We start from the raw sequence: 16,982 nt of genomic DNA on the forward strand, positions 1-16,982 counted from the left end.
AGTTGTAGTGCTGGGGTCAAAGTGCTTTTTCACAGGTTTAGGCCCTTGTTGAATTCGTCTTCTGTTTAACAGCATGTCAAAAGGGATGATGATCTTAAGATGATGTACTGAGAAGTGTGTGAACTACTGCGTCATTTTGATTTATCAGTTATATTTTATTTTGGTGTCTTGGAAATCTTAAATTATATGTATTAAATATGTACATTTATTTAAATTGTTGCTCAACAGTAAGCTTAATATAACAGCAATGCAAGTCATATCTTCAGAGGAGGGGGAAATTCCAATTTCTCTAAGAGAGAGAATATTTATTATCCAGTTAACAGACTTCCTCAAAAGACAAAATGAGAACGTAAGAAAAAAAGTTTAAGAGGTGCTGGATTATTTACAAGATATTATCATATGTGCATTATTAACGTAATATCAACATTCCATCCTTTAGTATCATGGTTATCATCAATACCAGCTTAGTGCAACACCCCTAATTCTGACTGTAGCCTGTGTAGAAAACAAAAAATGATCTCCTGTGAAAAGAAAGAAAATTCATGTTAGTCCAGATGGACCACAGTGTCCCTGTTCAGTTGACCTTATTGTGTGTTATATGTAAAATTGTTGCTCTTCACCAAGGAGGAGACAGCAAGTCTTGTGATGTGATGTGAAAAAAGATGCATCAGCTTAGTGCAGACTCTTGATTGTCCTTATCGATACATTTTAATGTGTTTCAACAACAGCTTACACTGTGGTGGGCAACGTGTCAATATACAAATTATTAAAAAATCTTCTGCAGTGCAAACATATATTCCGCGGCACTTTTCAAAATACAAAGTGTTTTACATATAAATTGGACACCACATTTTACAATGTTAAAGACAAATCCAGAAGGCCCAAAGAGATGATACATACTGAGTTATCAGACTGAAAGGTTAGCTGTCAGTAGAGACTTTGGTTAATTATACATTCTCAATTTTTGAGGTAATGGTGAGGTAACATTTCCAGAGCATCTCGAGCATAACTTTCTAGTTTCAGAGGTTTCAGATCATTTCACAAAGGCTGCACATTTTCAAATGTGTTAAAAACCATAGTAGGGAATATTGACTCCCATCAGATTCTACATGAATATATCTCCATATATCTCCACATATGATTTTGAGAATCCCTTTGCAATACATCCTTATGTCTCTCGGTTGAATGTTTTTCAGACCAGAGAGCCCCCTGCTGGAGAGTGTTATTATAGCTCACTGACTGGTCTGAATGTAAATTTGCACATCACCATTTACATGTAGTTATGATTATGCAGATGTTTGGATAAGGTAAAGGCTTAATAACAAGTAAACTGCATATTGTCTGCTATATAGTATTTTAACTTCTTGTAAATCACTGTAATGCCTCTGATAGCGGCAGTCTCGTGAGAGGAGATACAGTACAAAGGCAGCTGGACATGAGGGAGCAGACACTGATGATGTCTGCATCCCTGAGAAAAGACAAGATCTAAGTAATGTGCTCCCTAAACTCTAACCCAGAGCATACTTACTTGGGTTATATATTTTTTTGTTTTTTCCTCTAATTCACAATATAAATTTGAGTTAAAAAAAAAGAAAGAAATCACCTCTACAATGACTTGTTTTCCAGCAATATCTTAAGAATAAAGTACTGTTTTGGTGTAATAAGATACTTGGGTCTTTTATGTATTCTAGTTTGGGTAAAAATACACTAATGGCAGTTTTGGTTGATGCAGGCTGGTGCTGGCTGTAATTAAAAAGCACTTTCAATTTGCATTACATTAAGTATGTTGTTGGATAAAATAAATCAAAAGATGAGGTGCAGAAATGTACTGATTTCTAATAGAGGCCCACCTTCCAGTATGATCAGGAGTCATATAAAAGCTGTATTAGATATTTTTACAGTATTGAAAAAACTTTTGTACTTTAGAGATTAAAGGCAATTATTGTAACATATATGCACATACACACGCTTATTAAACCTTTTTGCAACTTTAAAGACTATAAAATCTGGCAAAGCTAAATTAATGATCTACCAATAAACTGAGATGATGAAACTAACTGAGTGTTATATATGGTGGATTGACAATTTGATCATGAGATGTTTCTATGAGTCAGAGTCCTCCTCCTCCTCATAGTAACGGTTCCTCTTGATTATATCCTCTGCACTCAGCTCCTCAGCATCACTTCCTTCTTTGTCCTCCTCCCAGAAGCCCACATCCTGGGAGGTGCGATTTTGTTTTGGCTGCAATGGTGGGGAGGGGGATACTGAGACATCAGGGGAGATGCTTCTGAGGGAGCCCTCTTCAACCACCCTCTGGTCTGCAGCTTCTTTTCCTCTCTGTTCATCTCTGTCTTCCTGTTGCTTAGGCACAGTCTCCAAATCCTCCTCTGAGATGGTCTCACTTAGACTTGCTGCATCTTCACTCGTCTGAGGTGTCACCTGCTCTTTCTTTTCTTGCTGTTTCTCTGGTTTGTTTTCTCTGGGTTGTTCTTCAGATGAGCTTTTTTCTTCCAGTGATGCTCTCCATTCCAGCAGCGACTTGAGAGGGCGACGAGGCTCCCTGGGCCCTGGACCAGCTGCAGGGGCAGGTTTAACTGCGATTGTAAAAGGCCGACTGCGCTCCTTCAGAGAAGAGCTCCTCCTCAGACCCTTCAGTTCAGCTCGGTCAGAGCTCTGGAAGGATGATGGTACATCGTCCCCTGGTGGCCACTTGGCTCTCCAGGATCGGCCTGAAGCAGCTCCCTCTGTGACGGGACTAAGTGCTCCTGTTCCAGACTGGCCCTCACCACCTGGAGGAGGCCAGGCGATCCTCAGCCTGCGTGTCTCAGCTGGCTTCTCTGCAGACTGATGTTTCTCACCAGAGCTAGCATGTGACTGCACACGTGTCTCCAGTTTGGTAGTCATGTCTGTAACTTTGACCTGCTGGGATGTTTCGACTGGCGGGGCTGGCTCTTTGTCTGAGATACTCTGAACTGAACCTGTTCCTGCTGCTGGTGCCTCTGGTTCTTTTGGTTTCACCAATTCTTCACCTTCATCTCCGTTAGCTCGGGGTTCCCACATCTCCTTGTGAGGCCGATAGCCGAAGCCCTCATCATAGTTACCCTTAGCTTTAAACAGCTGGCTGAAATGGGGCTTGCAGTACACATTACCGTGCAGAGAGGCATAGTTCCCAAAACTGGAAACAAAGAAAAGCAAAGAGATGATTTTGTTTCAGATTGTACTTTCTATGACAAATTTCCATGATTTATGAGGAGGAACTACTGTTTAAATGCATAAAGCATAATAGGTATTTGTGAAATATAGGCCTGTCAGAATAACTACTTTTGTTGGAATATATATTGTCTCAGAAATAATCACGATAAATAATAAATTATTGTCATTTGAAGATCATTTTATACCACTGATATAATTATAATATAAAATTATATCATAAGTCGATATATAGACATGATGATGGGCGGCTGTGGCTCAGGAGATAGAGCGGTCGTCCTCCAATTGGTTCAGCAAGACACTTAACCCCAAATTGCACCTGTTGCTGCGCCAACGGTGTGTGAATGAGAATGAATAGTTAACTTCCTCCTGATGTGCAGGTTGGTACCCTGCGTGGTAGCCCCTGCCATCAGTGTATGAATGTGTGTGAATGGGTGAATGAGTTGTAATGTAAAGTGCTTTGAGTGGTCGTAAAGACTAGAAAAGCTCTATGTAAGTACAGTCCATTTACCATGATGCAGACAATTACTTCATTAGTTAGTTGATAATGTAAATATTGTAGTCTAGTCTAGTAAAATATGCATCCATGAGAGACAAACCTGAGCTTTGTATTGCAGTGAACACAGCGGAAGCAGGCTTTGTGGTAAACATGCTTTTGAGACACCAGTCTCTCCAATGGGTACACTGTCTTCAGACAAGCAATGCATATCTCCTTCACCGGTGGGCAGAACTTCTAAAACAGACAAATAAAGCCACATAGATCCATAATCAATAAGGGCTGAAAAAGTGATTCATGGTTTATGCATGTCTGCTGTTGCTCTGACTCACCCTGGATGCTTTGGCTGGCTCGCTGCTCTTCCCTGAAACAGACAAAACATTCAAAACCTCTGTCTCTCTTGTACAAGTATTACATGTATCATATATTACATTACAAGTAATACTGTATCAATAACATTAATGTGGGAATATGTCCTTGTAGACTTACCATTGCACTCAGGCACAGGTACAGGTTTCTCATTTACAGGCGCAGATGTTTTTGGAGTAGGCACCTCTGGAGCCAGACCCTGGAGAAGCCACAATAAACATATTTACTTTTTATTAATTAATTAATGTTACATTTATTTACCGTATATTACTTATTCATTTATTTTAGATTCTTAAATCAGTATTTTAAAAATGGACAGGTTATTTAATTTTTTAAAAATCATTTAGAAAATACAGAGATCTGAATCAGGGTTATTATAGTTAACTAAAATTAAGACTAGCAGTGGAAAAATAATTTAGTTAACTGAAATTAAAAAAAGAGAGTTTTGTTAAAAAACGAAAACTACAATGAATAATGCAAAACTAAAACTAAACTGAATTGCAGATCAAATCAGCTTAGTTTTAGTTTTCTTTTCATTTTTACTGTATTGTGTTCAGTTTGACTTCTTGAGATAACGGACTACTACCCTTAGGGAGACCACAAACACGGCCAATTTGACCTCAGTGTCAGGCATTATTTAATCCTTTTCAGATTGTACTAATCAAGGCTTTCCTCCTAATACCTGAAAAACTAAAAATAAGACTAAAACTAAATAAAAACTAAACTAAAACTAGTCAATTCCTCAAAATAAAAACTAAACTGTTACTACTTCATCACTTGTTAAACTACCTTAAACTAAACTGAAATAAAAAAGCAAACTGAAAAACTAAATAAAAATAAAAACTAATGGAAATTTCAAAACTATAATAGCCCTGATCTGAATACATGATATAATACATTTTGAACACTGAAGTATTTCCATCTCTATCCTTTTGACACAAAAAAGCAATAGAACATTTTCAATAAAAAAAACATTTCAAATCTGATTTTAGAGAAACTATATTTTAAAAGTTTAACGTTTTAAACATGATTTTATTTTTGCTCCATTTGTGTGACCTCACATCTTGTGCAGGGACTTGTTTGGTAACAGCAGCCTGGTACTTTGCCATCTTCTCCCTCAGCGAGGTTTTCTCCAGCACCCTGTCAGTCACTGGTGGACGTGAAGTAGACGAGAGAATCAAAGTTAATCATTTGATTGTTGTTATTCTGCAGTAAAGTGGTGAAATTGAAGTAAGGCTGCTCACCACTGTGTTGGTCCATCTCCTCTGATGAATTACTGCGTAGTGTTGTCCTGCCACTCTAGAAGAGTAAAATGATTGGTGGAATCAGACGACCAGTTTATAAAATTGGTTCTATAAACTAATTTATTCATCAACCCAGTTTCACCTGTCCTCTACTAACTTTAGTTTATGGTGTAAATCAATCACTGCACATTACTCACAGACCACTTCCACAAAGCTTTACAAGACGCAAACCATAATATTTACGTTTCTATATCTGATTTTTTATGATCGTGTTTTAGCCATGATTTGTGCACAAGAAATTATAATTAAGTGAAAAAAACCTTTAAAGATTATCATAAAGATCCTTATAATGCTGGAACATGGAGGACCTGCAAAGATGATGTATTTTTACATGCCGTATTATTTACTCCTATAACTTCCAGCAATGTACAGAATATTTTTTAGACAAGTTATTAAAGTTTAATTTGTGTGTGAATTAATAGTATGAGCTATTATTTAAGTCTCTGTCAATCAACATAAAGGGGGAAAGACCGAAATTCAAATGATGTCACAGACAAAAATGACCGTTCTTCAGTTAAAAGAACAGATTGCAAAACATGTAGATCAAATTAAGACAGAGACTGGGCCATGTATGTTAGGCACTTCCTGTCCTGTGTCCATTGTTACTTCAAACTACTGACTAAAGGATAATGAGAGTCACTAGTCATTACTATTAGTCACTTTGCCTCTGTTCTTTGCAGCTGAAATGACGCTCTGCAACAAAATAGCGAGCACACCAGAACTGGAGTTACAGAAAAAAAATTGGTGACGTCCTTTCCAGTTGTTCATTTAACATCTGGTAATAACCAGAATGCAAGTGACCTGCATGGAGAGCCACCAACTTGCCTTTGACCACTTAAAACCAAAACTATTCCATTGCATTTGTACAGAATGTGTGTGTGTGTGTGTGTGTGTGTGTGTGTGTGTGTGTATGTGTGTGTATGCCCACGTGTCACCAACACTAATGAGTAAACCAGACAGTTTGGCTCAGCAGTTATCCTGTCTATACACGGGTGGAAAAGAGTTTTGGCCAATTAAAACAGGCCATTAGGATGTTTCATTGAAAACTGTGGATTCCTGTTGTGCCACCATTTTATTCTGCCACATAAACCCAAATACCAACTGCCACATTCAATGAATCATTAAGGTGAGGGCTTGATTACATTCATATAAAATTTTAACAGGAAGACATTTAACCTTTAAACCAGTAGTAGTCTATCCTGTAAAATGTACACAACTGGTTTTACTTCTTCTTTCCATTCAACTGAATGTTACTTCCTAATAGTGATGTAATAATGTTGAAATCGTGCTACTGAGTTAGAGTTAGTTTTAAAGACTTCAACTCTGAGAACTGGAGAACCAACACCATGGCAAAGTTGAGAGTGTGAGGGTTAAGCAAAATGACAGGCCTGCAGGAAAAATAAGCCTAACACACACTGTAGCTAATGAAAAGTGAGATAGAGGTGGCTCTCTGAAGAGTCAAATAGCCCTAAGTCAGGAATGTTCCTACATTCCTCTGTTATTGGAGGTGAGGAGAAGAGTGCTTGTTATTTTGGGCAGAGACGGAGAGAGAGAGAGAAAAGGGTAGAAATGGGTGGTGGTGAGGTGAGGATAAACAAAGCTACTTCAGAAAAAAACATTAGGTTTGAACAAATGGAAGGAGTTTAAAGTAATATGAAAAAAGTTTTTATGGTCTGCATATACATCTTCTTATCTCTCTTTTATATGCGTAAATAGAGATAGTAGAGAACTAATTCTACTAATTGTTGTGCTCTGTTCATTTGATCAGGTACCTCTGATCTGCTGTAAGGTAGGATAAACCTTGTGCGGTGCAGCAACAAGCCAGACTCCCACTACTTCTGGAAAACTTTCTGCCTTTCCTCAAAAGGATTGTTTTAGCTGACAAACATTAACACAGCAAATCCCACCTCAAACATTGTGATTTACAGCTAAATCCTGCGATTTAGACATAGACCAATAGATGCACATGTACAACATGTATGCAAATAAATACCACCTTAACTTGTACAGCAGCTGAGGTCAAACGATTAGTTGATTAATTGATTAAGCAATCGAGAGACAATTGGTCATCAGTTATCTGATAATCTATTCCTTATTTCAGTCATTTTGCAAACAAAATAATGATAATTGTCTGGTTGCAACTTCTCTTATGTGAAGGTTTGCCATTTTTTGTCATAGACAAAAGTACTCTGTAACTTTGTGATGGGTGGACGTCGCCTTGTGCTTGATGAAACTTTTTTCAGACATTTTAAAAGACAAAATGAGTAACTGATCAATTAAAAAAATAATCTAATCAATTGATAATGAGAATAATTGCAATTGCAGCTAAGTGATGATGATGGCTTTGTGCTCATTACACATAATATTATTAGTTTACTGAACATGATAAAATGATTTTTACCTTTCCTGTATTCTCCTCTCCCTTCTCGAACCTCATCTTCAGGTTGTTCAGTGGCACTCGAGGTTTTTCATAGGAGGCACAGGGGCTAGTTGGAACTTGCTCTTCAAGCTTTTCTGGTCTTTCGTTGTGTGTCAGCTCATCCCTGTCCATCCCTCTCTGTTCTTCACCTGCTGGAGCTGCTGGAGCTGCTGCTGGAGCTGCTGCTGGAGGCTTCTGGGCACTACGGACTGTATGTTGACCTTCCTGAGCAGTCAGCGGGCCAGGTCTCTTCAGCTGAGGTGGGTTTTCACTGATAGCAGTCTGCCTGGTCAAGGCAACAGGTGCGCTACGTAAGCTGGACTGGACAGGAGATGGGTTGGTAGAAGACTTGACGTGATCAGTGGTTCCGGCCTGCTCCCAGCGCTTCTTCAGAGCACTCAGGTTGCTTGACCGCAGGGAGGGTGACGCACTCTCAAAAGACTACGTGGAAAAAGAGAGGAGATTGAAAGCAGTTAAATGCTGTTCATGCCAAACTTCAAATGAAAATAAATCCACAAACATTGCCAATCAACAATATAAAGGCTTTTCAAACTGACATAATGTCATTCTTTGGATGGGATAACATATTTAAGTATTTCTATTCTACAAACAAGCATAACCATTCATAAACATACAGCTCAGAGCTGCACAATGGTATAAAGGAAATGCTGGAATCTGCACTTGGCTTCACTGGCAGATTAGGTGAACAGCTGTTCAAAGCTGGTCCAGGAAATAGATGTTTTGCTGCGGCTGTTGAAGGCAACAGACGGGCTCAAGATGGAGATAGCAGGGCTGAGCATGCAAGCGGATTTTTCAGCTACATTCCATTCCACGCGACAACTTCACCTTTCCCAAAAACACTGAGGATGCCTCTGTTTGTCACTCGGCTATTCATGACAAAAAAACATGCTGTGCAGTAAACAGCACAACAGAAGGGCACACTACTGCTGTGTGACCTGCAGAAAAGAGGAATGGCACATTGAAGAAAGAGAAGTTGGCCATGAGAGTAAATCACCCTCATATAAGTAAACCAATCAACTAATAAACCTTAGCGAACAATATGAGCTTTTGTAGGGACGCTTTCCTGCCAGGTCAGTAGGGAACACTTACCACACTACCATAATAAACCACATTTAAAAATAAATACATAAAAATACAAAGTGCAGATGAATTTTCAACTTAATTTAGGAATGACATCAGTTCTAATAATCATTCCTTCACCCAAAACTAAACTACCGGAGCACATTAGTGTATCACATAATAAATCTTGTACATGTGCAAATAAGTTCTATTAACATGCACACACATGGACATAGAAACAATAAAGAAAAAGAAAAAGAAAGAAGAACATAAAGGACTGAACAAAAGGGACAGAAACCCCAAAGTGGACACAAAACAGAGACACAATTACTGCCTTTGTGAGGCAAGTCCTGGGTGAATGGAAAGAGCTGGACAGTGACAAGATTGTTCCCCGTTTTTTAGCAAAAAGAGAAGAAAAATTAAACCTCTGAATGCGATGGAGTGGCTAAACAAGATGTAACCGCAACTAGACAGCAAGAAAAGTGAGTGTCCTTTGGTTGGTCCTCATGTACCGGTCAGTGTGCTGACAGACAGTGAGAGGCAGAGCTCACACAGATGTTAGCCGCTAGACAAAATCTGCTCGTAAGAGTTAGTCCAACCCCTTTAACACCAGGAAAGTGAAAAGGAGAGAGAGTCAGAATACCCAGGAAACCAGAGCAGGAAATGATACATTCAGGGAAAAGTTAACTCTTTGTTCACTGTGTTGGCTCTGACATTTTTCCACTCACACGTCATGCTATGAAAAAACGTATTTACATGGCACTCATTTCAGCTATCTTTAAATAGGCTTTGGACGAGGCCAAAAGGCACAATATGAAATAAAAGTTTTTTTTAAAACATGATGAAAAGAAAAATAATGGATCAATAAAACAACAAAAGGCTTTAAAACAATGTGAAAGCAAGTCCGTCAAAGAGAACATTTTAAACATTGTACTGACTAAACTCAAATATTCTGGGAGGTGTTTGTTTAAGTTTTAGTAGTTTTATGCAACTGTAAAAGTAATTAGTAAATGTCTTACACTAACTATGACTACAATTATGTTTTTCTCTCTGTTTAACACTATTTAAAATTCAAGAAATTTTATTCTGTACATGCTGAAGATTGACTTGATTGAAAAATGAGTCTCTTTCTCTAAATCACTCATGGATAGAAATGCCTTAAACATATTCCTGGTTAGAAAGCCAAGATGGACACACAGATACCATGAGAACCAGTTTGATCAAGTCATGTCTGCAGATGATACTGTTGAAGAGCGGGAATGCAATATGGATAAAAGATTGCATCAATGTGGTGACAGTCCAATTTTTTTTAATATAAATTAGCAGCGATTTACAACATATACAATATTTTAACTATAATTTCCTTACTATTTAATAATCTAACAATTACATCAATCAATCTCAATGTCTGTTCAAATTAAATGTGAATGACACCAACATATGGAGAGGGTTTGTTTTTTAATGATAAATGAGTATATTATGATGAATTTTTTATCAAGTTATCAAGTAACGGACTAATTGCATCATTGTTAGGTTTGAAGAGTCCCCCCCCTTCTCCCACCCCACCCCCTCAAACACACACATGCTAGACAGATGGTCTTTTATGCTGATTGTTCAAATTAGGCTCAGACCCATCAGGACACGTGTTATTTTAACTACAGTTCTGTATTCTTGTAATAGTGGCATCAGCTCACATACATGCTATCTATTGAAAATTATTATAAACTATGATGAATGATAAAAATGTAAATTTGTATTTTAAAAATCCCTTTGACAGAAGTTTGCCCTCCAAGCATCTTTTAAGTTTTGCAAACACAACGTCTAAGTGTGTGATGCAGGAAACTCTCAAGTTCATTCATATCACACTTCACCTGGTGTGAAAACAGCAACGCCTTGTTGTCATTGTCATAATCAGCCAGATCAGTAAACAAAGCCTAAACAAATTAACAAGCTTGTCACACAGGTGGCTTATATACACTTCTAGACACTTACTACATTACACACAATACATCCTCAGCAGCATTACCTTAAATTTCTTCATGATATTAGCTGATCAGTTATCCATTTAATCTCAGTCCGGGCTTGTTTATCAGTCACTCACACAGACAAAGCAGCTAACCAACAGTTGGGAGCACAACCATTGCAAGGGGATTACACTGAAGAAGGATTATGGGTTTGATAACCTGCCCATCGCAACAAGTGGCCAATGAGAGGTCAGCCAAGACAAGACATTTGGCCCAAACAGTGTGTGTGGTTGGCATGGTGAGTGAGTGTGTACTGCTCATCTCAATGTGCAACAATTAGTTCAGCATCAACAGCGGTGAAGGGCCTCTTGTGAGTTAATGAAAAAGGAAATAAAGGGTGTATACGCCTAATTTAATAACATCGTTTGGTAACAAAAGCTTATCAAAATGCATTTACACTAAATCACAGATAAGAGATTTAAGAAACAATTTGATCTTTTTGTGAGAAAGCTTGAACTTAATTTGGCATTCATCTATCAAATTCAGGAGCAGTTGTACAGAACTAATAATGCAGAAGCACAAATCAATGTGTAGATGTCTCAAAACTGATCAACTAATAAATTGTCTGTAGCATCCTGTTCAAAAATCTTAATACTTATATAGGTAAATACTTACTCCTTTTTTCTTCTCTGCAGACTCCTCCGCAGCTCTCTGGTACCTGAAAAAAGACGGACACAACACTGACCTCTGGTGATCATTATATTATACTAAATACTAACTTATTGTTGTTTTTTTAAGAACCTTCCAAGTTGAACAAGAACTGCATAATGTGAAATGTTTATATTTGACATTTTTCAACATTTTATATGAACTGTCTGTTTGTCTAAATAAAATTTAAATTTGGTTTTAAATATACCTTTTATATTTTAAGGAAGTAATATTTCATATAAAATATGTATTTATGTATTTTAATTACACTCTCTACTCTAAATGCTCCAAAACCTGATCCTGTAATAACTGCAACAACTATTTAGTGTATAATATTAAGGAGAATCGTGCAATATTGATGTCAACATGTGAGATGTCTTGTGTATGTGTATTATGTGTTTTCACCTTCCTTTTAGTTTTAGTACTGATTACTTATTTATTTTATTCTTTTATATTTTATTCTTTTTTACTTATGGCGCCATAAGGGTTGCTTTCAATTTCACTGTACATGTACGATGACAATAAAGACTCTATTCTATTAAATATTTAGGAGATTGTATTTACATGTATTTAAATAGCAGTCTTAAGCTTGATTTATACTTCTGCGTCACGTTGACGGTTTAGCCTGACGTGCACCTCCAAAAAATCCTAACTACGCGTCATGGCAACGTGGACCGCAAGGGCTGTGATTGGTTTGCTTGGTAGCAAAAAATATGCAGAGTAATAGAACAATGTTGTGTGACAATCATGTGCATTACAACAAAACACTGCAAAAACTCAAAATCTTCTAGTCAAAATTAATCTCATTACACTTAAAATAAATGTAATAAATAAGTTTCACTTGTTTCAAGCACATTTTCACTTGAAATAAGTAGCTCAATCTGCTGTGGATCAAGTTTTTTTAAATACTTGTTATAGGAAAAAATAAAAAAATAAAGTGTGAAATTGTCTGTGTCATACCTGGGAAGGGACTAGAGACACTGATAACCATTCAGATTAATGCACCGCAACAAAACACGACGCAATGGTGAGACGCAGAACTTAGAAAGGTGTGCAGCGGCGTTGGGGCACCGACGTAGTTACGGCGTGGAGGTTACGCAGAAGCATAAATCAGCCTTTACTCTTCATAGCAGTCAATTTAGTCCAATTCAACCTAGTCCTAAATACACTGTAAACTAGTGCAGGATAGTATTATGTTAAAAAAAAGTTTTAATTTACCATTCAAAGTTCATTTTCTGCCCAAAATAAAAATGTTGACCCTGCATATAAGATGTGTTAATATGGGTTTACATTTGGTTTTATGAGTAGAAGTTAAGAACAAGTATTACTGAAAAACAGATTTTACTCACTTGGAGAAGCGTTCAGCGATGGCATTGTTTTTCCCTCGACCACTCACAAGTGACAGCTCCTTTGCAGTGATACGCAAGGAATGCGTCGCCCAGGACCTTCGACTGAACTGGCTACTTTCCATTTCTGACAACTACCTGAATACCTGAAACACAAAAACACCTTTTATAGGCACAGTGTATTATGAGACATTTACTTTAAGATCATTCTCTAGACAGTTACCAAAACAGGAAAATTAAACTTGATATCTTTGCTGAACTTAATATTAAATTTGCAGTCAGTAAGGGCCCCATCCCTGAAGAATTCTTGCTTCTTATGGCCAAAAATATAAAATGAGTAAAATAGTCCCCTTCTCCCTTTGTTTGAAATCAGTCCATTTTTCATTTGAGTGACTTCACATGTACAAGCTGTATGTTTTAGGCAGTAGAGGCAACCATGGTGTAGGCATGGGCCGGTATGAGATTCTGGCGGTATGATAACCATAAGAAAAAATATCACGGTTTCACGGTATGGCGGTATTGCGATTACAGCTCTAAAATGTTCCTAAAAGTAAGAAAAATAAAGACAGACATGTTAATTTAATCTGAATATATACTGTAATGACAGTGTGAGGGGTTGTGATACTCGTACGCTGCAGCTGCACCACCTGATTTCTGACCAGCACTTCCTGTCTTTGACCTTAGAAACGGTATGACAGAAATTTTGGCGGTTTCGGTTATTGTGGTTTTTCAAATCGTGGTATACCTTGAACACGGTTATCATCCCATGCCTACCATGGTGACATTACTACACTGCAACATCAAACAACGACTAGATAAACAACAAGCCCTTCTTTAAATGGATAGTAAAAAGCTGAAATCTATATTGACATACACAGACTCTTCAGAAGCATGTCGTGCAGGTTTGTGCATGTAGAGGAACTATCTGTTGTCTGAGATCACTGATGTGTTCATAACATGCCCTCCATCACTTTACCTCTTGCCGCACTCACCCTACCTATCATACATACCAAAGAGTTCATGCTCTTGTACGTACTCAAACAGATAAGCATGCAAACACACATATAAACACAGTCATTTACAAACTCAAGCCTGTAGTGGACATGTTCAAACTTGTGCCCCAGCTTGTGCCACTTGATTACAAGATGGAAACACAAACTGCAAATAGCTAAGCTGTTGTTTTCTAAATGTGAGCACATGATCATCTGAGCAGATTACTCATCTACAGCTAAATTCATAGAAGACCAGAGTAAAGCAGAGAGCCACAACCACATATCTCACACACCCACACTCAGACACACAGAGTTGTTCTTTAACTTTACTCTGACAAACCCATATTTAAAGTAGAGCTGCAGACAGGTGATGAGCCTCTGCTGCAGTTTATGTGTCTAAGTGAGACAGACCAGCCTAATGTCTGACTGTGAATCCCTCCTTTAGTGTGCAGACATTATGTTATAAACCATGTGTTTAATCACTGCAGTGCACAGCTGGTAGACAATCACTTGTCTCACTCTCTGACCCTTTTCAGTCAGGTGCACCTATTACATCATCAGTCTGATGCAAAGCGATACTGGTGACAAGCAGTGTGAGGACTTTGGATTGACATGAATTTCAGCTTGGCATTAGGTATTACTCATCTGACTATGTTACCAACAGTCTTAAATGTTTAGTTACTATAGATTTACTATTTAGACACTGTATGATGCAGCTCAAGTGCTCGAATTCTTTGATTAGGTGTCTTGTGTATTAATAGCTTGGGCTGTTTGCTGGTGTTACAAGTTAGTTTACACTGGCTATTGATTAGTGATATGTTGTGTTGTGTGACATTACTATTTTATGGGTACCAAAAACAGTGAAACTTGCTGAAAGGGTGCTTTAAATTCTCCTTTCTACCCTGTAAGTCCTGCTGCAGAGTATCAAGGGGCTAGAGCCTATCTGATCATGCGTGAATGAAAGGCAAGGACACACCCTGGACAGGTCACCGGTTGCAGTGAAAATACATGTAGCATGAGCCAGTCCACTTCTTTTGCATATTTTTGGACTGTTGAAGGAAGCCAGAGCAACTAAAGAAAACAGGGAGAGCATATAAACTCCCTGCAGAAGGATATGATTTGAAATGTTTTCTTGCTACAATGCACAAAGACAAAAGCTGAGAAATGTCATCTGAAAATGAGTAGACAGCATGAGAGAACAGGGTGTGGCCATAGCATGATTTTCTTGTATTTGAAAACAATCTTAATGTTTTAGATTCTGACTATTTTAGCATTACTGGTTTAGAAACAGGAGGATAAAGAAACCATCTTCACCGTATAAGATGCTTATATTACCACTTCAACTCAGCATTGCACACTCACTGATTACAACCTGTACACAAATTCACATATCTCCAACATTTTAGAGTGCCATTACCTTATTAATAGCATTTTAACCTAAACAAAAAAAATGTGTAAAAATGGAACAAAGGTAAGGGTATCTTTAATGTGTCATGTGCAAAAGCCCCAGCAATAGATAGCAATAGATATATCTATATTTTCTTAATACATGTGTCAAATATAAAGATTAGAGGTACAGCTTACAGTATTCATTAGCTAGCAATAAAAAACTTTTTATATAACTTTTATATAACAGGTAATCTATCTTCTCCAGAGCGAAGTCAGGAAAAAAAAGGTGGCACTCCCTAGTAGAAAAAAAAATCACCTCATGTATTGTTTTTTTTTTTAGATTAATTTATTCACAATCAATGAGCTCTTACAGATAATGTAATCTTTTATCTTTGTATTTAAGTCACTAGTTCCACATTCTCTCTAATGATTGCTTTCATTTCATTTGCACTGGCATGATGTCATTAATTTTACTTGCCTGACTGGTAGAGAGACCATTGACTTAAATTGCCATTAATCAGAGGTAACAAAGGTAACACAATGTAAACAAAGCCTATTCAATGGTGGCACAGTTTCGGTAGGCAGTAAGGTACACTGGAAAAAGGAGCCATAAACCTCTACAAGTTATCTATTATATGATCTTTTCAAAATCTGATAATCATAACACCTATATTTAGTATTGTCTCCATCACTTGTTATCAGTGGAAAGTGGATACTGACCTTTCACCCTCACTTTGAGTCAAGTCCTCCTTATCAACAAATAACACAATCAGCCTACAGTATGATTCATAAGTAAGGAGGAGTCCTCATAGCTTAACACATGATTAACCTAAAAGGCAATTATTACGTAAAAAGCAATTATCAATAAAAGCAAAGGCACAAAATGAACTGTTCATATGGAAATAATTGAGTTTGAAAGCAAGAATTAATGGCAATGAATCAAAGAGAGACATGCCTTATGCTGATGATTGGAAGCTCTAACATGGTTATAAACTGTCTGACATGTTTGAATAACTTTAGCCTACAGGTGTACATAACACTGTCAGAGCTTGGTAGAGAACCGGATGATAAACAGACGTTTGTGATTTTTGGTAAAAACCCAAAATAGCCTATAATGAATTAAAATGAATTACATTTCTATTGTCGTGTGTGAGTTTCACTTTGGGGCATGAAATGTGTAGCTACGCCAAGAATACAAACACAGCAGCTGGACTGGTTTGGCATTGACTATTTCGAAAGACAGCGAACTCTTTGAGTGCAGGATTCGCACGTGTGTAATGTAAAAATTAACAGCTATACAAGATACCTATAGCTACACACACATGCCAATTCGACTGTTCAAAACTTTTAAAAATCAACAACCCTATAACCAGACTTATTCTATGTTTTCACGTCCATACTTTTAGCTTTGTCTTACCTGTGCGAACTTCCGTCGAATCACTCTTTTGGTGAAACCTTGAGACACCTGACTCGCTGCTGCGCTGCGTCACCGCCCGGTGTGAGATGGGCGGAGTCAACACAAAGGTGTCATGGGAGTGGAAGAGCCGGGTCACGTGAATTTATGCACCAATGACCTAAGGTATTACATTACCTCTACCTGGTGCACTCGCCTATGCAAGCGTGCATACAATTCACCATAGCGCCTAGAAACAACATCTATACCAGATATCCGTGCTGGTCATCACCATTCATGCGGAAAGTAAAA

The 16,982-nt window shown here is 37.7% G+C and overlaps 1 protein-coding gene across 1 annotated transcript; it reads right to left on the bottom strand.

The window, feature by feature from the left end:
- Window positions 1-683: 683 nt before the first annotated feature.
- LOC128355505 (LIM domain and actin-binding protein 1-like) lies at window positions 684-16,723 on the bottom strand. The gene is made up of 10 exons (XM_053315774.1): window positions 16,695-16,723; window positions 12,900-13,042; window positions 11,518-11,560; window positions 7,781-8,239; window positions 5,320-5,374; window positions 5,137-5,225; window positions 4,196-4,274; window positions 4,039-4,070; window positions 3,810-3,943; window positions 684-3,175 (listed from the first exon to the last, which is right to left on the bottom strand). Exons 2-10 carry the CDS (start codon window positions 13,019-13,021, stop codon window positions 2,104-2,106), a joined length of 2,085 nt encoding a protein of 694 aa, XP_053171749.1. The 5' UTR covers window positions 13,022-13,042; window positions 16,695-16,723; the 3' UTR covers window positions 684-2,103.
- Window positions 16,724-16,982: the final 259 nt, after the last annotated feature.

Source organism: Scomber japonicus, chromosome 3, assembly GCF_027409825.1.
Source record: "Scomber japonicus isolate fScoJap1 chromosome 3, fScoJap1.pri, whole genome shotgun sequence".
Taxonomy (NCBI): domain Eukaryota; kingdom Metazoa; phylum Chordata; class Actinopteri; order Scombriformes; family Scombridae; genus Scomber; species Scomber japonicus.

What these genes read in the sequence shown, in the direction of transcription:
- LOC128355505 (XM_053315774.1), bottom strand. Translation starts at nt 13,021, where the DNA reads ATGGAAAGTAGCCAGTTCAGTCGAAGGTCCTGGGCGACGCATTCCTTG. An exon ending in GAGAGGAGAATACAGGAAAG is followed by an intron (nt 5,375 to 7,780) that starts GTAAAAATCATT and finishes TTACTCTTCTAG; the next exon opens with AGTGGCAGGACAACACTACG. An exon ending in AACAAGTCCCTGCACAAGAT is followed by an intron (nt 4,275 to 5,136) that starts GTGAGGTCACAC and finishes TGGCTTCTCCAG; the next exon opens with GGTCTGGCTCCAGAGGTGCC.